General features: G+C 48.2%; 1 protein-coding gene across 1 annotated transcript; it reads right to left on the bottom strand.

Moving 5' to 3' along the window:
• Positions 1-441: 441 nt before the first annotated feature.
• Positions 442-1,360, bottom strand: LOC123164159 (chlorophyll a-b binding protein of LHCII type 1-like). The gene has a single exon (XM_044581579.1). It carries the CDS (start codon positions 1,318-1,320, stop codon positions 520-522), a length of 801 nt encoding a protein of 266 aa, XP_044437514.1. The 5' UTR covers positions 1,321-1,360; the 3' UTR covers positions 442-519.
• Between the last annotated feature and the right edge of the window lie 22,267 nt (positions 1,361-23,627).

Here is a 23,627-nt window from a genome sequence, read left to right as displayed (position 1 = left end):
ACTCCCCCTGTAACATTTTAGAATCGTGCCATGCACACGACAGGAATTGCATGGTTGACAGACAATGATGAAATCCAGCAGGCATGCATATATTATTGAGATGGGCACCGGCCGCTTGATTTACCTATCGTGCAAAGATCAGGCATACGTATCATCCGTGGAGCAGTTTCGAACATTTTATAAGATGTTTTTGGAGTCCAAGGCAGTGTCAAAAAACGTCTTATCATATGTTATGGTGGGAGTGCCAAATTTGGGCGTCATGTATTGACGTAAGTTACCAGGACAAGTCATTGTCTAGCGAAGCAGAGTGTGCGCTGTATTGATTAAATAAACCCAAATGTCCAGGTGATCACTACAAGTAGCTAGATGGGGGAGATGAAGATGAATATCATCATAAGAAAAAAAGAAGATGAACATCGATGAATCAAACAATGCATTTGCACGGATCCTTATAATTTACATCATGGTAGTACAAATCAAATCATCCCGCAGCTTGCAAGTGCAAGCATAGTGGGTGCCTTACTTGCCAGGCACGAAGTTAGTAGTGAATGCCCATGTGTTGTTGTTGACTGGATCGGCGATATGGTCAGCAAGATTCTCGAGTGGGCCCTTGCCGGTGACAATGGCTTGAACAAAGAAGCTGAACATGGAGAACATGGCAAGACGACCGTTCTTGATCTCCTTCACCTTGAGCTCAGAGAATGCCTCGGGGTCGTCGGCTAAGCAAAGTGGGTCAAAGCTTCCTCCAGGGTAAAGTGGGTCAACAATCTCACCAAGTGGGCCACCGGCAACGCAGTACCCCTCAACGGCACCCATGAGCACAACTTGGCAGGCCCAAATGGCTAGGATGCTTTGCGCATGGACGAGGCTGGGGTTGCCGAGATAGTCGAGGCCGCCCTCGCTGAAGATTTGGGAGCCGGCCTTGAACCAAACAGCCTCGCCAAACTTGACGCCATTGCGGGAGAGCAACTCAGGGAAGACACAACCGAGCGCGCCAAGCATAGCCCATCGGCAGTGGATCACTTCGAGCTCACGGTTCTTGGCGAAGGTCTCGGGGTCAGCTGAGAGCCCGGCGGTATCCCACCCATAGTCACCAGGGAATTCACCGGTCAAATAGCTCGGTGGCTCACCTGATAGCGGGCAGAGGTAGAGCACGCGGTCAGCCCCGTACCATGGGCGGCTAGAGGCAACTTGCTTTGCCTTTGCCACAGTCTTGCGCATGGTGACACGTGCCTCACCGAAGAGAGCCGACAATGACACATTCTTCACTGCCTTGCCGGCAAAGGCTGAGGAGGAGAGGGACATGGTGGTGGCCGCCATTGCTCTGCTAAGACCGGAGTTGTCCCAGAGAGAGAGGGGATTGAGTGTGAGATGGCTTGAGAGAAGAGAACAGGAGGGGCCTATTTAAGGCAGCAGCGAGCAGAAGCCACGGGGGAGATTGCCTGGTGTAAGCTACTCCCTCTGTCCCATAATATAAGAACATTTCTCAAACTATATTAGCTCGAAAAACGTTCTTATATTATGGGACGGAGGTAGTAGCTGACAAGGAGATGGACAGAAAGAAATCGGTAGCAATGATGCCATTGGTGCAGCGAGGGGATCAGATGCACTTGTGGCTATGGATAACTTGCAATCTCCTTAGTGAGAGGTGATTGGGTTGTATTGATGTCAAGATTGATCTAGACATTTTCTGGGGTTGTGCAAAAAGAGTGGATCTGTGCTTTTTTGTGACTAAACTATGTTACCTGATCCAAAGTGCCTAATTCATGTTTTTCTTTGACTGGTTACCGAAGTGTATAATTGGAACATGTGGCTGGTATTATGTGCAAGGTCTAGGAATATACAATGGTGCAAAGTGCAACTGTGACACGAATTGCGGTAAAAATGCAGCTTATACTCCCCGCAAAAAAGTGCAGTTTATACTATAATCTAAGTAACGACCTTTATACTCCCCGCAAAAAAAGAGCTCCTTCTGACCCCCGCGTCGCCCTCCCGCTAGGGCGACTCGGGCGGAGCCCAGAACCCTACCCGCTGACGCCGCCGCGCGCTCCCTCCTCCTCTCCCTCCGCCGCCGCCGGGGCCGATGGTGGTGGTGGGGGATTTCCTCTCTCCCGCGTCTCCAGGGTGGTGCAGGGCCCCTAGGCGTGTGGTGGCGCGGCCGATCTGGGTTCTGCGGCGCGGCGGATGGCTGCGGCAGGTGGCGGGTGGCGATCTGGGTCCTCAGACGGCGGCGGCTAAGCGCGGCGGGCGGCCAAGTCATGGACGGCGACGTGGGCTGCAGGCGCAGCGGCCGGCCTTGTTCGGGTGGCGGCGGCTGTGGTCGGCGGCGGCGGCCAGCTAGGCTGCGGTGGCGCACAATCTGCCTTCAGATCGGCAGCGGCGGCGTGGAGGGCCTGGTGGTCTTGTCGTGGAACCTATGGTCAGATCTGTTCTGACCGGTGTAGCCGGCAGTGGTGGTCATATCTTCCATCAGAGGTGGTCAGCCTGAGGTTGGGTGTTCGGATATCCGGATCCGTCATCTAGTACTAGCTGTGAGTCGGGGAGACATAGTTGCCGGTGAAAACCGAGCCAATGCTGTGCGATGGCGGCGTTCTGCGTTGTTACCTTGATGAAGGCATCGTCGTGTGACTAATGTCAACCCACTCGTAAAACCCTAGGATCTGGTCTTCCAGATCGGACGATGGCGGCACTGCGGTGTCGTTTCTCTCTTGGGAGTATCGTTTGTGGAGCAGTGTTGGCAGTTAGAGGCAGGAGGTGGAGCGGCTTCGTCTTGCACGGAGCTTCGGTGGAGATGTCAAGTCATGCCTGGCCGACAGGTGCTACGCTTTGGCATGCCTGGTCAGCAGGTGCTACGCACGACAGATGTTCCAGAGACTTCAAGTTGTGTCGGCTGGTGGTACTTGGCGGCATGGTGCTGAGGTGTACCGTCGGCGACCGCGACGTGCTCAGTAGTTCGCGCGCGGGGAGGTGGTGCCGTTGGGCGCCATGGTGGCGTTGACGGCGGCTAGAGCAGGCAAGGATGATGTGGCAGTACAGCTCGGAAGATGGAGTGGTAGCAGTTGGCGGCGGCGGCCTCTGAGAGCGCGCCGGACCAGTGTGTGCCTCATACCCGGCAAGTGGCTTGGGTGAAGCCTCATGTCTTAGATGTTAGGCTTGGCTGTGAGGTCTGTGGTATTAGGCCCGGACTATCATCATCCCTTCATCAACTGGATAGGAGTAGCGAAAGTTGTCGCCTAGATGGTGGCTTCAGACTTACTGTTGTATTTCTTTGTAAGGTCTTTTGTGAATAATTAATAAAATGGCTGCATGCACTGCTCAGATGCAGAGGACGGGGGTAATCCTCCTCTAAAAAAATACTATAATCGAAGTAGCGACCTCTTTTTTTGCAAATACGCAAAGATTGCGTATCTTTTCATTGATAGGCAGGAGAGGACAAACATAGAGAAGAGAGAAGAGGGAGGCACCACACTAAGTGTGGATAGGAGCAGAACAAGGGGTGCTCAGCCCTCCATCATGCAAAATAAAATTGATTGATTCTCGGTCGATTGCACAAATTTGTTCATAGAACCCGCAAAAATATCACCGTGCCATTTTTCTTTAAATTGCAGTGTTTGTTTATAGAGCTTAGAAAAATACAAAAACTCGCATGTCGTGATCGATGATACTCTAGTGATGACTGAAATTTAACTAAATCTCAGTCGATCGAGAATTAGCAAATCTGATAGAAGTAAAATATCATGTAATCTTGGTTGGATATCTCTATCGTATTTTTATGTTTGCATTTCTTTTACGACTTTAACCTATTTTAAGCCAAATGGCTGAATATAATATTTCCATGGTTCACCCATTGTTGTGTGTTCAATGTAATATGCTTGTCAATGATTTGACCTCGTTGGAGCATAACTTTGTGCATCCACGGATGTAGAGGCTAGGAGGTATGATCTCGGTTAAAGAGGCAAAAATATGCCAATAAGGTTAGTCCTTCATCCACATTTGAAGGTTTTGCAGAGCCGCCTTATGGATCAAGGTACACTTGAATCATAAATGGAATATCGCATGCATGTTTGTTAAACCATTTGGTATGGCAAACATTATATGCTCAAGGAATTTTTGCTTACAATGTAATTTTCTTTGAAATACACCAAAATAGAAATAATGCAATTATCACAGTTCTGGGGATAATTAATTCTATAGGCTAACATGATGGAGAGATCAGATGGAATGGTCCACCATTGACTATGGACTCCCTCTCTTCCTAGCTCACCATGGACCCATGGACCAAAGATTAGCTCCACCACATTTCCCACCTACTATCTCAAGGGTAAAATCCATCATTTGCCAAGGACCCCTAACCCATATAGCCCTCCCCCATGGGCATGTACTCCATCCACTCTCAGTTGGATAAACTGAGGGGGGAGGGGTCATTTAGATCGAGGAGGCCTAGGGTCGAGTCAAAGGAGTTGCGTTTGACTCAGACACATCAGAAGAGTCTCACCAATGTATAGCACAATTTTTAAGGTACATATATTCAAAATTACGGCAATAATATCTATTGTAATATCTATTACAATTCTCAACTCATTGTTAATCAATTATAACTATAAACAAGTGCATTTAACCTCTTGGCGATTGTACTCTTGATTTTGCTGATGAGATTAACAGAAGCGTTTATTATCGCAAAGTTAGTATTACATGCAACAAAATGAAAGGAAACAACACCGTAGCACATACTCTTCACTACAAAAAAATACACTTCTGTGATGATACGTGTTTGTCACAATAGGTCACGTTTTCTGTCATGCATGTACATCCATGACGATTTTATGACAGAATCAAGATAGTCATACCTGTGCTGTCGTAGAAGTGTTCCATGACATTACCAAAATTATCATCACAGAAGTGTCCACTTCCATGACGATAAATCGCGCGTCACAGAAGTGCTTTCGTCAAGGGTGACCGACACGTGGCATCCACCGTAACGGAACGCCGTTAAGCTATCGGGTCGGGTTTTGGATCCGATAACCCATTAACAGCCACGACCAATGGGGATTTTCCACGTGTAAAATCATCATTGGCTAGAGGAAACACATGTCGGCTCATCGCTGGGACAGATGTCATCCACTCATTGGACAGAAGGCGCCTATGATACGTCGACACGTGGCACGGCCCGTTTGTGGTCCGTTAATACGTTGGGCCGTTTTCATAGCGTCATCAAATACGGCCTATTAACGATGGCCCGTTATGGTTGGCCCATGAACGGACGATTCCAACTCTAGCCCGTTTACGGCCAGAATGCGGTCTGTTTGGCCCATGTTTGGCCAATCGATCATACGGCCCGTATAAGGCCCATTGATGATACGGCCCGTAGAAGGCCCATTGTTTCTACGGCCCGTAGAAGGCCCATTGTTTCTACGGCCCGTAGAAGGCCCACTGTTTCTACGGCCTATAGAAGGCCCACTATTTATACGGCCCATAGAAGGCCCACTGTTTCTACGGCCCGTAGGAGGCCCAGTGTCACTACAGTAAATATTAGCCCATGGTTATTGTGGCCTAGTTTTAAAAAAATAGGTTATTGCAGCCACTAGCAAACCGCAGAAAAAGAACTGCACTGACTACAAGCAAACAAATAAACAAGACAACAAGGAAATAAATAAGCAAGCAACTTACACTAGGCTATCACTGCTATTACACATATTACATCCACTGGGCATCAAAGTTCGCCACTAGTGCAAATATAGGGAACACAGCAGCATATAAACGCCGCAGCAAAACAAGTCCAGAACTGAAACCACTTCAGAAGAGCTCAATAAACAATATCCTGGGTACCCATCATGCTGGCAAGATGCTTAGCAAGCTTATTAACTTTCTCTTGTTTGGCGCTTAAGTCCTCCAGCGCTTGCTGTTGCACCAGAAAGTATGCATCTGAATTCTGCAGGGACTTCCTCAGTCCTTCGGCTTCTTGTCGCATAACATCTGATCGATGTCTTTCAACTTGAAGTTGAGACTCAAGAAGCCGAACTGATTCAGGCAACGAGTTCGAAGAGCTGGTGCCAGCAGTGGTAGCCAGTAACTCGAACACTACATCAAGACAGGACTTTGGGGTTGTCTCGGTGTCTTCAATATAGTTTTTATCAGCTTTCTTGGAGACCAACTGGGATGTCTCTGTCAGGACCCCGATTCCAAGTCACACCGGTCTAGCCTGTAACACCTCATATAACATTGCGGCCTCACGCACGGTACTCCCACGGTGTCGCCTTACCATGGCCCGGGACCGTTTGCGCCTTTTGGCTCACGTATATGATAATGTCGCTAGCATCCATATGACAGAGAACCCGGGCCGACATGGCTAGTCGTGAACCCAAAGCGGCACTAACGTATGGGGACAGGCATACATGAATCAACATCGAACGTGTCGGTCAGCAGCGTGTGAATCCGGGCTGTAGCACTGGGCTAACAGGACTCCGGGAACCCGGGCTGTAGCAGGCTAGGCAGGACTCCGGATGTCACCGCGTGACATTTCCCCGAAGGGACAGACACAGGAACGATATGACTCACATGCCGGCCAGTCAAGTGTCCAGAGCAGTAGTGCTGGGCTAGCAGGACTCCGGTGAACCGAGCTGTAGCAGACTACTATGGCTCAAGGAGGCACTAGACTACATTTCCCCATAAGAGAGGCTGCTAAAGATAAACAACTAGATTGTCGGATCCCACACATACCAAGCATTTCAAACATACACACAATATGCTCGATATGTGCAAATACAACATGGCATCACAACAAAACTCTACAACTCAAGTACTTTATTTAAAGGGCTCCGGAGAGCCTTACATAACTTGTTCATACAGATAGGGGTCACATGACCCGACACTCAAGTCATACAATCATACAAGCACATGCGGAAGCAAACTGTCTGGGTACAGACTCTAGAAAGAAAGAAGGCTTGACGAAGCCTGTCTATCTATATAGGCCCTTCACAAGCCTAGATCACCACCTGGGTGGCGCGTCACTCGTCGTCGTCGAGTTCTACGTAGAACCCGTCAGAAGGGGCGGTGTTGTCGTCTGAAAACAGTAATTAAAGCAACATGAGTACAAAGGTACTCAGCAAGTCTTACAACAGATCCTATTATACATGCTCATTCTCAAGAAGGTAGTGGGGTTATTGCAGCAAGCCAGCTTTGACTCTTGGCTAAGCTATCCTACGATACACCACTTGTGAAATAGTTTTCGCACACGAGTCCACTAATCACCATCTCAATACTCCACCGTGGATCCTCCCTCGTCATCCAACGAGAGGGCCATCCGCGGTACTCACACTTATCTTGAGGCTTTTAGTAGTATCCATTTACTTGTCTATGAACTGCATAAGCGACCAAGTAGTCCTTTACCGCGGACGCGGCTATTCGAATAGTTTCATACCCTGCAGGGGTGTACTTCGTCACACACGCTCTCACCACTTATCGTCGCTACACGACGTGTACTCGGCAACCTTCAAGCGGAAGCCCAACGTGGGTGTCGGCCACAGCCTACCTAAACACTCGAGTCTCTAGTCCAGGTTTATCGCCTATTCAGGTTCCATCCGCAGGGAGTCCGGCCGGGGTTTCCACTTACGGCCCCGAACGATGTGTGCAGGGTTCCCGGTCACCAAACGGGCGACTCGGTACACCGGGCCACGAGCCTACCGCATCACAGCCCACCCCTTGGTCAGCGCTGTCCACGGCCTCCAGCTTACTACAAACACCAGAAACTACGTGCAACTCCTGGACAGAGGACAAGGGTGAATAAGAAGCCGAGGGGGTCCATTGGTTTCGGGCCCAATGTGTGGTAGTAGCTGAATCTTAAATCACGCATACAGATCTCAGTTCTTAGGGACGGTCTCAATGAAACAACCCACCATGTACTCCTACATGGCCTCCCATCGATACCTTTACCAAATCGTATTCAACACTTTACTCTCCTTACCGACACACACACTTTCACTCCAGTTCATCACCCTGATGAGCCAGACCTGACACAACTCTAAGCATAGCAAGCATAGCATTGTAGGAACACAACATGGCTCAATCAACTCCTACACATGCTAGTGGGTTTCATCTAGTTACTGTGGCAATGACAGGTCATGCAAAGGAAAGTGGGTTCAACTACCGCAACACACAGCAGTTTGAATCGCGTTGTCTTAATGCAGTAAACGAGAGCAGAAGCGAGAAGATGGGTTTGTATCGAAATGATCAATGGGTTGCTTGCCTGACGGAGTGGTGGTGGGATACTGCCCTTCAGTTGGATACTCGTGAATATCCTCGGAGGCAGGACCTACCACGATGAGCATACCGAAGCACAATCAACACCAAGCAAGTGCAACAATATGATGCATGCATGAGACATGGCAAGATGGATGTGTTGGACTAATGCAACTAAGACCAGATGGGTTTGGACTAATTTGAATCAAAGATTCAAATTCCAAGTTCATAAATGGCCCATATTAATGCTTTATCTTGTTCTGTATAAAACAGTAGGTTAACTTGCTTAATCATGCATGAAACCAGTACAGATGGATAGAATGGATTTTTCTGATCATTTTTCATATATAAATCTTTTCATTCTGAGCTATAGATTATTTTCTATGATTTTTTGAAGTTTGTGATAATTTCTGGAATTTCCAATATAAGAATAATTCCAGTAAAAGCTTTACTGCGTCAGCCTGACGTCAGTGTGACGTCAGCAGGTCAACGGGGTCGTCCAGGTCAAACCTGACGTGTGGGTCCCTGTGTCAGTGACACTGTTAGGTAACTAGTTAATTAGGATTAGTTTTAACTCTAGCTCAGATTAGTTAGCAGGCGGGCCCCACTCGTCAGTGACCCTGGGGGGGTTAAACCGTGGTCAAACCACGTTGACTCGCCGGCGTTTAGCCGCCGGCGACGTCCAGACGCGGCGGTGGAGTGCGGGATCCCCCTCCGGCGACCAAAAGGACCGCGGAGAGTACCTACGTGTAGCTGGGGGCGAGCCGCGTCGACTGGTGGTGGTAGTGGAGCTCGGGGTCGCCGGAATCGACGCCGGCGACGAGCCGTTCGGCTGCCGGGGTACGGGCGTAGTCGAAACCTTAGCTAGAGAGCACGGCGAGGGGCAAGCGATGGCGCTACGGGTTCCTGGCGTTGCGGTGAAGCTAATGGCTACGGTGGTGCGGCCGTTAGATGGCCGGAGCCTCGTCGGCGACGAGCTCGTGCGGCGGCGCGTTCGGGTGAGCTTCGTGCGGTGGCTACAGCGCTCGAGAGAGAGAGAGAGGAGAGGATGGGAAGGTGGCCATGCTCACGGCGGTTGCGACGGAGCAGACGGCGAGGTCGGAGACGAGCTGTAGCAGTGGCGACGGCGGAGGGGATCTCCGACGGTGAGCGGCGAAGGCGAGGTCGGCCATGGTGGGGAGAAGGCGAGGGAGAGGCGATGGGGGAGAATGGCAATGTCCAGGGGCTCGGGGCGCGTCGAGAGAGGTCGGCCAGCTCATCCGCGGCGGGGGCGGCAAGCTGCTGGCGCCGTGGCGAGCTCACGCTCGCCGGCGTCAGCTCTCTGCCTACTCTGGCGAGAGCAGGCAGCTGACTGGCGCGGGCCAGCACAGTGCTGGGCCGCCAGGTGGGCTGCCAGGTAAGTTTTCTGCCTTCTGTTCTTTTCTCTTTTTTATTTATTTCTGTACTGTGTTTTGAAATAGTAAAAATACTATTTCATTTGGAAAAATCCTGGAAATATTCTGAGGCACCTTTGAGATTATTCCCAACAGCCTAAAAATACCTTCAAGATTATTTGGGCATTTGAAAATATTTATAGCAGTTAAAATGCCCAAATGCAAATACTTATGGCTTGTGCAAAAATCCAAGATGGCCTCCAAAAATATGAAACCATTTTTGGCAGAGGTTTTAACCAAGACCAAAGGTGGTGAACATTTATGGAGGGCATTTCAGGTTCATTGGAAAAATTTTAGTAAACCCTAGTTGTTCCAGGGGGGTGCTGGGGGTTTCTGGCATCCCCATTTCAGGTTTCTGTGAAATGTAGACATGATGCAACACTCTAATGCATGAACTAACTAGGATGTGACAACTCACCCCCACTCAAAAGAATCTCGTCCCGAGATTTAGGATCCGTTGGGAAGAAGGTGGGGTACTCAAGTCGAAGACGATCCTCCCTTTCCCATGTAGCTTCTTCCTCGGAATGGTGTGACCATTGAACTTTGAGAAACTTGATGTTTCGGCGTCGAGTGGTACGCTTGGCTTGATCAAGGATTCGAACGGGATACTCCCGATATGTGAGATTATCTTGGAGATCAAGCGTTTCGTGGTCCACTCCACGGATAGGATCCGAGAAGCAACGCCTGAGTTGGGAAACATGGAAGACGTCATGAACCTTGGAAAGATGCGGAGGTAGTTCCAATTGGTAGGCAACTTCTCCTCGCTTGGCAAGGATGCGAAAGGGTCCAATGTAGCGAGGGGCCAATTTGCCTTTGATACCGAATCGATGGGTTCCCTTTAAAGGAGTCACCCGAAGGTAAGCTTTCTCGTCAACCTCAAAAGTCATAGCCTTATGTTTGCGATCATAATGGCTCTTCTGGCGAGATTCGGCTGTTTTCAATTTCTCACGAATAATGCGAACCTGCTCTTCTGCTTCCTGGATCATATCCGGGCCAAAGAGTTGTCTTTCCCCGGTTTCCGACCAGTTAAGGGGCGTTCGACATTTTCGTCCATAGAGAACCTCGAAAGGGGCTTTGCCCAAGCTAGCTTGGTAACTATTGCTATAAGCGAACTCAACGAATGGGAGGCATTTCTCCCAATCCATGCCGGAAGAGATGACAGAAGCTCGGAGCATATCCTCCAGAATTTGATTAACTCGTTCTACCTGACCACTTGATTGAGGGTGAAAGGCGGTGCTAAAAGAGAGGCGAGTTCCCATAGCATTTTGGAAACTTTCCCAAAATCGAGAGGTGAAGAGACTTCCACGGTCTGAGTTAATTTCCAATGGAACACCATGCAGAGACACTATTCGGGAGATGTACAAGTCTGCTAGCTGGCTAGCGGTTATACTCTCACGAACAGGTAGGAAGTGGGCTACTTTGGAAAGACGATCGACAACAACGAAGATAGCATTGTTTCCCCTCTTGGTCCTGGGGAACCCAGTAATGAAATCCATACCGATTTTATCCCATTTCCATTCAGGAATAGCCAGAGGCTGGAGGGTGCCAGCAGGTCGTTGATGCTCTGCTTTAACACGTCGGCAGACGTCGCAATTAGCAATGTATTGAGCAATTTCTCTCTTCATCCTAGTCCACCAAAACCTCTGGCGTAGGTCTTGATACATTTTAGTACTACCGGGATGAATGGTGAGAGGAGATTCATGAGCTTCCTTAAGGATCAATCGTCTCAGGTTGCGTACCTTGGGAACCACTAGACGGTCTCCAAAGAACACGACACCTTGGTCATCAATGGAGAAACAATCCGCAACTCCTTTCTTGATGTTTCTCTTAATACGGGAGATTCCCGGATCTACCTTCTGAGCTTTGATGATCTGATCCGTAAGGGTAGGTTTCGCCACCAGGGTGGATAGAAATCCTTGAGGAACAATGTGAAGGTTAAGCTTGCAGAATTCCTCGTGGAGAAGTGGTTGGCTTTGTTGTAACATCAAGTTGTTACAATAGGATTTACGGCTTAGCGCATCAGCCATGACATTGGCTTTGCCCGGGGTGTAAGTAATTCCTAAGTCGTAGTCTGAGATCAACTCGACCCAACGTCTTTGCCTGAGATTCAAATCCGGTTGGGTGAAGATGTATTTCAGACTCTGGTGGTCTGTGAAAATCTCGCAACGATTACCGAGAAGGTAATGTCGCCATGTTTTGAGTGCATGGACTACGGCTGCAAGCTCTAGATCATGTGTGGGATAATTATCCTCATGTGGACGCAACTGTCGGGAAGCGTAGGCAATCACATGACGGTCTTGCATCAGTATGCAACCTAGTCCCTGTCGCGAGGCGTCGCAATAGATAACAAAGTCCTTAGAAAAATCTGGTGGTATGAGTACGGGGGCAGATGTCAGGCGTCTTTTCAGTTCCTGAAAGCTGAACTCGCACTGTGAGGTCCACTCAAACTTTTTATCTTTCTTGAGGAGTTCGGTTAGAGGTTTAGCAACCTTGGAGAAATTCTCGACGAAGCGGCGGCAGTAGCTCGCTAAGCCAAGGAAACTCCGGACTTTCTTAACCGTTTCAGGGGGAGTCCAGTCGAGGATGGCTTGAACTCGTTCGGGATTGATAGCAATACCCTTACCAGAGATCACGTGGCCTAGATAGGTCACTTCTGGCAACCAGAATTCACACTTGGAGAATTTGGCATAAAGGCGATGCTCTCGAAGTTTCGTTAGCACTAGCCTTAGATGCTCGGCATGTTCTGCCTCGTTCTTGGAGTAGATGAGTATATCATCGAGGTATACTACGACGAATTTATCCAAATACTCCATGAAGGTTGAGTTCATTAACCGAGAGAAGGTGGCTGGAGCATTGGTTAACCCGAAGGACATGACTGTATACTCGTATTGGCCATAACGAGTAACAAAGGCCGTTTTAGGAATGTCCCCGATCTTGATTTTGATTTGATGGTAGCCCAACCTCAAATCCATTTTAGAAAAGACTGAGGATCCAGCGAGCTGATCATACAGGTCGTTGATCCTGGGAAGCGGATACTTGTTCTTGATTGTGACTAGGTTGACGGGTCGGTAATCTACAACCATCCGATCCGTACCATCCTTCTTCTTGACGAAGAGGACGGGGCAAGCCCACGGAGAAGAACTAGGACGGATGAAACCCTTTTTCAAGGACTCATCGAGTTGTTTCTTAAGCTCGGCTAGCTCTAGGGGTGCCATCTTATGGGGTCTTCTAGAGATTGGGACGGTTCCTGGAACAAGGTCTATCACGAACTCAACATCCCTGTCAGGTGGAATACCTGGCAGTTCTTCAGGGAAGACATCCGGAAAGTCACGGACTACCGGCACATCTTCGAGGTCTGGGAGAGGGTTGGCATTTAGTGAGTAGAGCTGACGCTTAGACACTCGGGTCAAAACATTGACTGTCTTGCCCGACGGATGGGTGAGTTGAACAGTTCTAGTAGAACAATCAATCTTAGCATAATGAGCTGACATCCAGTCCATACCCAAGATGATGTTTATGTCCGAGGACTTGAGAGCTATTAGTGATGCAAGGAAGACCAGTCTGTCAACAAGAATTTCATTTCCATGGCTTATCTTAGAGGTTTGCCATCTAGAACCAGGAGTTTGAATTTCCATGGAAGTGGGCATGTCACTAAATGTGGTGTTGTGCAATCGAGCATAGCTCTCAGAGATAAATGAATGAGATGCTCCAGTATCGAAAAGAACAGTCGCCGGATGGCAATTAACAAGGAGCGTACCAAGGACGACGTTGGGATCCTCATGAGTTTCTTCAGCTGAAACATAGTTGACATGGCCACGTGCAGTGGTGGCTGGCTTGGCGTAGTAAGTCTTTCCTGCTGGCTTACCACGGCCAACGGACTGTCCAGGTTGATTGAGGTTGTTTCGGGGGCACTCGCGCAAATAGTGACCCGTTTCTCCACACTTGAAGCATGTCACAATATTGGGGCGTGGAGCAGCATTAACAGCGGGGCCACCATAAACCTTGGGCGGTGCATGCTGCTGGTTGGGGCGAGGCGCCTCGAAGGATGGCCTCGGAGTGAACCTGGGTGGCAAAGCAGTATTCGGAATCCAGACCCGGCGCTTCTGGGATCCGGAGCCAGATGAGGAACCAAAGTCACGCGAGTGCTTGCGTGCAGCGTCATAGTCAGTCTGTCCTGTCTCGGCACTGATGGCCTTATTGACCAACTTCTGGAAAGAGGTGCACTCATGCAGACGGAGATCGCGGCGAAGCTCGGGGCTAAGTCCCTTGCGGAACCTTGCCTGCTTCTTGGCGTCGGTGGATACCTCTTCAGGAGCATAGCGTGCTAGATTTCCAAACTCACGGCTGTAAGCATCCACGGTCAGTCTGCCTTGGGTGAAGTTACAGAATTCTTCCCGCTTACGATCTATGAGACCCTCCGGAATGTGATGCTCATGGAAAGCCTCACTGAATTCAGCCCAAGTAGTGATTTGGCCAGCTGGGCGCATAGCCTCAAAGTTCTCCCACCAAAGGCTAGCAGGGCCTTCGAGGTGATAGGCAGCATAGGTAACCTTATCAGCTTCGGCTACGTTGGCAGAACGTAGCTTATGGGTGATGCTGCGAAGCCAATCATCCGCATCAAGGGGCTCGACGGAGTGGTTGAACTTTGGTGGGTACAGCTTGATAAAGTCATTGATGGACACCAGGTCGTTCCTCTGGTGACATGCAGTATTCTGCTCAATTCGCTCTAGCAAGCGGTTAGTCTCACGCTTGTTTCTTTCTGCCTCCAGCATAACTTCGGCCAGTGAAGGCGGTTGAGGCAAATCCTCCGCCCTGGCTGCATTGGCTTCACCCTGCGCCTGGACAGCAGGGTTGTTGCGGGTGTTAACCATCCTAGGAGAAACAAAGCAACGGTTTAGACGAGGATGGCTAAATCTTGATAGGGAAATGCGGAATGTAATGGATAACACGGAATGCAGAGATGACCATCAGTATGACATGGTAACATGGCAACATACATATACCAATGGTCATACACGCCATACATAGTTTAGTACAAGCCCAGGCCAAGGTACAACTACGATGAAGGACGATACATCTCATCAGAGGCATTCCAAGCTCCTATACATTATTTTTCTACACCTCCGGAACGTGATACACACCAAGTCGTATCCCACAAGACACGCAGGACTGTGGAGATTACAACTATTACAATACTAGTAGAGCTACTACCAACTCAGACGTCTCCGTAGTAATCCTCATAGAAGTCACCCCCATGTCCTGGAAGCTGAACATGATCATCTGGAAACAGTCGGTCCTGTGGAGCTTGTGGTCCATAGGGACTCGGGTGTGGCCTTGGTCCAACAAACGGTGGCAGACGAGGTCCACGAGGAGGGGTGATGCCTCCTACATCACGCCATTCCATACATTCTGGCAGGCCAGATCGCACGGGGTATATGTCCCTCATGTCCATGAACCCAGCTTGCACGGCAGGTGCAAACCGTGTCAGTGTGGCCCAGTGATCAGCACGAGCATTAAAGAGCTCCATCCGCAAGGCACGATTCTCACGGTCCTTGTCCTCAAGCATCTCGGTGGTGGTACGGAGTAGTGAGCCCTCATGGGTAGAATCACAGTAAGTGGCCTGTAGTACCCCTGTGCCCCAGGGAGTGCTGCTGGCATATAGCATAAGTCGGTGTTCTGAAACAAGGCAGTTCTGGCTCGCATGATAGTCATCATTGAGTAAGCTGCGTCCTGCACAGACATCTCGATAGTAACCCCAAGTCCATAAGAGCAATGGAGGGGTTCAGTGGCTCCAGGATAAGATGGAAAAATCCTGACTGTGCAAAGATACTGACTTTGATTAAAGTCTCGGAACTTCTCCTCGACGGTATACTCGGGATACCAACGATAGCCTGTCTCAACCATCACTCGGACCAACATGGCCGTGTGACCAGGTACGCCGACGCACCGGGTCAGACGAACCACTTGGTTCTGGGAACGGGTGGCCATCTGAAAGCACGAAATGATGCAAGGCATTAGTATTTCTAAGAGAATTTGGACAGCATAACGGTTGTAAATGCTCGGAAAAAGGATTTGAGACATTCGCAACAGTTTGCAATACCACTCAACAACATCATGTCAAGGTTCTGGTTCAACCGACAACATACTAGGGTAATAGAAACTGAACCGAAGCATGGAACCAACAATCCTATAAGTTACTACGGATTAGTAACACGTGAACCTGATAGAGAGGAGAGAGCCTAGTCCTTAACCCGCGTAGAATGAGAAGAGTATGACTCAGATCAGAGGGCATGAGGTAAAGGAGTAAAAGCACCTTACGTTCCCTCCCACAATCAATTCCCCTACATATAACTAAAGCATTTCTAGACTCGACATCGACCAGTTTGGCTTATCGCACCTACAGGCAGTCCGGCTCTGATGCCAACGCTGTCAGGACCCCGATTCCAAGTCACACCGGTCTAGCCTGTAACACCTCATATAACATTGCGGCCTCACGCACAGTACTCCCACGGTGTCGCCTTACCATGGCCCGGGACCGTTTGCGCCTTTTGGCTCACGTATATGATAATGTCGCTAGCATCCATATGACAGAGAACCCGGGCCGACATGGCTAGTCGTGAACCCAAAGCGGCACTAACGTATGGGGACAGGCATACATGAATCAACATCGAACGTGTCGGTCAGCAGCGTGTGAATCCGGGCTGTAGCACTGGGCTAACAGGACTCCGGGAACCCGGGCTGTAGCAGGCTAGGCAGGACTCCGGATGTCACCGCGTGACATTTCCCCGAAGGGACAGACACAGGAACGATATGACTCACATGCCGGCCAGTCAAGTGTCCAGAGCAGTAGTGCTGGGCTAGCAGGACTCCGGTGAACCGAGCTGTAGCAGACTACTATGGCTCAAGGAGGCACTAGACTACATTTCCCCATAAGAGAGGCTGCTAAAGATAAACAACTAGATTGTCGGATCCCACACATACCAAGCATTTCAAACATACACACAATATGCTCGATATGTGCAAATACAACATGGCATCACAACAAAACTCTACAACTCAAGTACTTTATTTAAAGGGCTCCGGAGAGCCTTACATAACTTGTTCATACAGATAGGGGTCACATGACCCGACACTCAAGTCATACAATCATACAAGCACATGCGGAAGCAAACTGTCTGGGTACAGACTCTAGAAAGAAAGAAGGCTTGACGAAGCCTGTCTATCTATATAGGCCCTTCACAAGCCTAGATCACCACCTGGGTGGCGCGTCACTCGTCGTCGTCGAGTTCTACGTAGAACCCGTCAGAAGGGGCGGTGTTGTCGTCTGAAAACAGTAATTAAAGCAACATGAGTACAAAGGTACTCAGCAAGTCTTACAACAGATCCTATTATACATGCTCATTCTCAAGAAGGTAGTGGGGTTATTGCAGCAAGCCAGCTTTGACTCTTGGCTAAGCTATCCTACGATACACCACTTGTGAAATAGTTTTCGCACACGAGTCCACTAATCACCATCTCAATACTCCACCGTGGATCCTCCCTCGTCATCCAACGAGAGGGCCATCCGCGGTACTCACACTTATCTTGAGGCTTTTAGTAGTATCCATTTACTTGTCTATGAACTGCATAAGCGACCAAGTAGTCCTTTACCGCGGACGCGGCTATTCGAATAGTTTCATACCCTGCAGGGGTGTACTTCGTCACACACGCTCTCACCACTTATCGTCGCTACACGACGTGTACTCGGCAACCTTCAAGCGGAAGCCCAACGTGGGTGTCGGCCACAGCCTACCTAAACACTCGAGTCTCTAGTCCAGGTTTATCGCCTATTCAGGTTCCATCCGCAGGGAGTCCGGCCGGGGTTTCCACTTACGGCCCCGAACGATGTGTGCAGGGTTCCCGGTCACCAAACGGGCGACTCGGTACACCGGGCCACGAGCCTACCGCATCACAGCCCACCCCTTGGTCAGCGCTGTCCACGGCCTCCAGCTTACTACAAACACCAGAAACTACGTGCAACTCCTGGACAGAGGACAAGGGTGAATAAGAAGCCGAGGGGGTCCATTGGTTTCGGGCCCAATGTGTGGTAGTAGCTGAATCTTAAATCACGCATACAGATCTCAGTTCTTAGGGACGGTCTCAATGAAACAACCCACCATGTACTCCTACATGGCCTCCCATCGATACCTTTACCAAATCGTATTCAACACTTTACTCTCCTTACCGACACACACACTTTCACTCCAGTTCATCACCCTGATGAGCCAGACCTGACACAACTCTAAGCATAGCAAGCATAGCATTGTAGGAACACAACATGGCTCAATCAACTCCTACACATGCTAGTGGGTTTCATCTAGTTACTGTGGCAATGACAGGTCATGCAAAGGAAAGTGGGTTCAACTACCGCAACACACAGCAGTTTGAATCGCGTTGTCTTAATGCAGTAAACGAGAGCAGAAGCGAGAAGATGGGTTTGTATCGAAATGATCAATGGGTTGCTTGCCTGACGGAGTGGTGGTGGGATACTGCCCTTCAGTTGGATACTCGTGAATATCCTCGGAGGCAGGACCTACCACGATGAGCATACCGAAGCACAATCAACACCAAGCAAGTGCAACAATATGATGCATGCATGAGACATGGCAAGATGGATGTGTTGGACTAATGCAACTAAGACCAGATGGGTTTGGACTAATTTGAATCAAAGATTCAAATTCCAAGTTCATAAATGGCCCATATTAATGCTTTATCTTGTTCTGTATAAAACAGTAGGTTAACTTGCTTAATCATGCATGAAACCAGTACAGATGGATAGAATGGATTTTTCTGATCATTTTTCATATATAAATCTTTTCATTCTGAGCTATAGATTATTTTCTATGATTTTTTGAAGTTTGTGATAATTTCTGGAATTTCCAATATAAGAATAATTCCAGTAAAAGCTTTACTGCGTCAGCCTGACGTCAGTGTGACGTCAGCAGGTCAACGGGGTCGTCCAGGTCAAACCTGACGTGTGGGTCCCTGTGTCAGTGACACTGTTAGGTAACTAGTTAATTAGGATTAGTTTTAACTCTAGCTCAGATTAGTTAGCAGGCGGGCCCCACTCGTCAGTGACCCTGGGGGGTTAAACCGTGGTCAAACCACGTTGACTCGCCGGCGTTTAGCCGCCGGCGACGTCCAGACGCGGCGGTGGAGTGCGGGATCCCCCTCCGGCGACCAAAAGGACGGCGGAGAGTACCTACGTGTAGCTGGGGGCGAGCCGCGTCGACTGGTGGTGGTAGTGGAGCTCGGGGTCGCCGGAATCGACGCCGGCGACGAGCCGTGCGGCTGCCGGGGTACGGGCGTAGTCGAAACCTTAGCTAGAGAGCACGGCGAGGGTCAAGCGATGGCGCTACGGGTTCCTGGCGTTGCGGTGAAGCTAATGGCTACGGTGGTGCGGCCGTTAGATGGCCGGAGCCTCGTCGGCGACGAGCTCGTGCGGCGGCGCGTTCGGGTGAGCTTCGTGCGGTGGCTACAGCGCTCGAGAGAGAGAGGAGAGGATGGGAAGGTGGCCATGCTCACGGCGGTTGCGACGGAGCAGACGGCGAGGTCGGAGACGAGCTGTAGGAGTGGCGACGGCGGAGGGGATCTCCGACGGTGAGCGGCGAAGGCGAGGTCGGCCATGGTGGGGAGAAGGCGAGGGAGAGGCGATGGGGGAGAATGGCAATGTCCAGGGGCTCGGGGCGCGTCGAGAGAGGTCGGCCAGCTCATCCGCGGCGGGGGCGGCAAGCTGCTGGCGCCGTGGCGAGCTCACGCTCGCCGGCGTCAGCTCTCTGCCTACTCTGGCGAGAGCAGGCAGCTGACTGGCGCGGGCCAGCACAGTGCTGGGCCGCCAGGTGGGCTGCCAGGTAAGTTTTCTGCCTTCTGTTCTTTTCTCTTTTTTATTTATTTCTGTACTGTGTTTTGAAATAGTAAAAATACTATTTCATTTGGAAAAATCCTGGAAATATTCTGAGGCACCTTTGAGATTATTCCCAACAGCCTAAAAATACCTTCAAGATTATTTGGGCATTTGAAAATATTTATAGCAGTTAAAATGCCCAAATGCAAATACTTATGGCTTGTGCAAAAATCCAAGATGGCCTCCAAAAATATGAAACCATTTTTGGCAGAGGTTTTAACCAAGACCAAAGGTGGTGAACATTTATGGAGGGCATTTCAGGTTCATTGGAAAAATTTTAGTAAACCCTAGTTGTTCCAGGGGGGTGCTGGGGGTTTCTGGCATCCCCATTTCAGGTTTCTGTGAAATGTAGACATGATGCAACACTCTAATGCATGAACTAACTAGGATGTGACAGTCTCACTATCTTGAACCTTATCTGCATTACTTCCTTTACCATTGCATAACAGGGTACTCTTCTCCAATATTTTATCCGTGTTCTAAAAGAGAAACAAACAAACACATCTCAGGTTTACAATGTAGTATACGAAACTCATTTTGGTAAACCAGTTCAGTAGTAAGGTGGACAGGATAACAGCATGAAACAAACATATATCTATGTAGTATGGTCACTGTATGGTCTATATCATTCTAGTTTATGTTGCCAAATCAAGATAGATACAGTTCGAATCATATCTATTTAAGACAAAGAAGCATAGACAGAATATAAGTGTGGGAAACTACACAGCAATAACAACACTTGTAATGTGCATGGCATGAGAACATAACTATTTATTCAATTGAAACTGAAATCAACATAGAGCAAGTTACAACAGCAAACACGTTAAAGAAACAGGTTTAAAACATACCTGTTGCGCCATTGGAGTTTCAATTGCATCCTTCAAATTTGAAATTAGTTGGTATGAGTAAATACAGTGATGCAAGAGCAAAGTAGTATGAACCATAGCTACAGAACCTGACCTGAGAACAATTCTTCTTCTGCTTTAAGCGTTGACTTGGGGTTCGAAGTGGTGGTCCTCGTGCTTTGGGCACTGCAGTTGCCTTACTAACTGCTCGTGTTTGGGTGCTCTGTGGTGGAGACGGTGTTGTGTCAACGGGAACTGGGTTACTATCTGCTGGGGTTGGGGTTAGAAGGGGTGTAGCTGGTTCTCTGTCCAACTGGGTAGGGGTACAATCTGTGTGAGTCTAGGTTATGTGTGGTGGGGCTGGTTCTTGGGCAAGTACAACCATGGTTCTATCTCCGTCGACAGGTAGCACGATCTTTTCTGAAGACCGTGTTTTTACTCCCACAGATACTGCCATCACCCCCTCCAATTGAAATGGCTGATAAACAAGAAAAGTAATTGAATGTACAGACATTGTAAGATAGACAAGTGCAATGGATAGTAGGGAAGAAAACAGGGCATGAAATAATTCACATTTATGTTGTCTAACCAAACAGAATAGCAGGACATAATTTCAAATATATGATGGCTAATTAAACAGGATAGCATGACACAATTTCACATGTATGATGGCTAACTAAACAGGATAGAATGACATACTTCAAAATATGATGACTATGTAAACAGGATGACATGATATAACTATACGATGTGTCTATTAAAGTGGTTGGCATGCCATAAATCACAAACATGTCGTCGATGGAAACATGATGGCATGATATAATTCACGAATAGGATGACATAATTCAAAATATGATGACTATGTGAACAGGATGAGATGATATAACTATATTATGTCTTTAGAAAATGGGTTGGCATGCCATAATTCAGATACATGCTGTCTATGTAAACATCATGGCATGATATAATTCAAATATATGATTTATATACTAAGGAAGTGAGCAGAGGGCAATCGCATATATGATGTGTCAACTAAGGAGATGGCATTCAATATCGTGTATATGATGTAAAAACTAAGCATTGCAATACGACATATGCATGATATGAGTAATATAACCCTGCCAAGTTTGAGCATACACCTCATGGGGATAATAGGACTGGTCATCTGCCTCTGAATCCTCCTCTGAAGAGCTATCTGTAACCAGCAACATATCTGCTTCACCAGGTAGCATTGTCTACTCTGAAGACCTTGTTTTCACTCCAGATTTCTCCATCACCAATTCAAATGGCTGATGCACAGGAAGAGCAGTTGAATGTACATTGTCGACAAAAGCAATGAGAAATACAGAAAAGGACGGCATGATATAATTCACATATATGACGCTTGGCTAAACAGCATGGCACTGCATAATTCACATATATAATGCCTTGCAACAAGATAGCATTGCATAATTCACATATATAATGTCTTGCAAAAAGATGGCATTGCATAATTCACATATATGGTAATTAGACACTAAACAGGTGGCATTCACACAAATCATGTCTAAACTAAGCAAATGACATAGCAATGCAAGATACCATACGCACGATATGAGCAACATAACCCTGCCAAGTTAGAGCATGCACCTCGGGGGGGGGGGGGATAGGACTGGTCATCTGTCTCTGAATCCTCCTCTGAGGAGCTATTCGTAACCAGCGAGATATGCACTTCGTCAGATAGCATAGTCTGCTCTGAAGACCTTGTTTTCACTCCAGAATTTTCCATCACCGTGTCAAATGGCTGATGCACACGAAGAGTAGTTGAATGTACTAACATTGTTGACAAATGTAATACGTAACGAAAAAAAGGATGGCCTGATATAATTCACATATAAGATGACTGGCTAAGCAGGGTGGCATTGCAAAATTCACATATATGATGCCTGGCTAAACAAGATGGCATTGCATCATTCACATAAATGATGAATAAGCTAAACAGATGGCATTCACACAAAGCATGTCTAAACTAAGCAGTTGACATATTTGATGTATAAAGTAAGCAATGCAAGGCACCATATGCATGATATAACAAACATCAGCATGCCAAGTTAGAGCGAAGACCTCATGGGGTAAATAGGAGTGGTCTTCTGCTTCTGAATCCCCCTCAGAACAGTTATCTTCCTCTTGATTACGATCCGAAATGGGTGGAGGGGGGCTGCCTTTGCGCCCACCATGGAGCGACGTCTGCATGAAATTTTATTGCCACGCAAGGCTCGTCTCTTTTGCTCTACATGTTCAGTTCCATTGTGTACAATAACTGACATGCATAGGACTAAAACATAGTGAGATTATGTAAGGAGTGCATGCACAAATCCAGAGTGATGGTAGCAAACTGTGGATAGACCCAAAACCAATGATAGCAGTCAGAAAATAGCTTTAGTTAAAAAATACATATAATGGCTCCTTTAATGTTTGTTTGCACCCAACATGAAACTCATAGTAGACACCGGAGATTAACCAGATAGTAGACAGATAGTACTGATTGCTACCCCAATATGTACCCCACAACCATTTAAAAACTCAAGTTTCAGCACTAGTTTGGACCTGACTCGGAGTCTAATAGGTGAACCCGACGATAATGTAACATGTCATCATATTAAGCGACACATAACGTAAGCAGACACGGAAGAGTGCGACCTCTCTTGCGGACCCGTGTAGTCCTCAAGGTCATCTGCTCAGTTGATGATGGTAATGCAGTTGCCGTGGCTGCCGGCGGCGGGGAAGAAGATCTGAGGCGGCGAAAGACAGTCTGGAGAGCGGATCCCTGCTATGGTGAACCCTTCCGTTGTTGGAGCAGCTGAGCTGGGGTGGAACACAGCGCCGCAGGAGCAGGACAAACCACACAAGGTTTTCTTTGACACATATCTGTAACAGAAGTAATTGAGTAAGGGCTTGTTTGAATTTGAGGATTCTAACAATGCAGGGATAGGAAATAGACAGGAATAGGATAGGAATGCATGTGCAAAACAGAGAATTTAAAAACACAGGATTTCTGCCAATCTGGGTGTTTGATTCACAACAATTGGAAGATCACAAGATGCAAAAAAGCATGGTGAGATTAAGTTAAACCACAAGAAAATGTACGGTTATAATGCTATTATGCTACTATCTCTTAGTCTTGTGCTTGAT

Source organism: Triticum aestivum, chromosome 7D, assembly GCF_018294505.1.
Source record: "Triticum aestivum cultivar Chinese Spring chromosome 7D, IWGSC CS RefSeq v2.1, whole genome shotgun sequence".
In the NCBI taxonomy this organism is placed as follows: Eukaryota; Viridiplantae; Streptophyta; class Magnoliopsida; order Poales; family Poaceae; genus Triticum; species Triticum aestivum.
Note: the sequence above shows the minus strand (reverse complement) of the source record. Positions and strands in the feature narration are given on the sequence as shown.

Coding starts and splice junctions, on each gene's coding strand:
- LOC123164159 (XM_044581579.1), bottom strand. CDS start 1,320: ATGGCGGCCACCACCATGTCCCTCTCCTCCTCAGCCTTTGCCGGCAAG.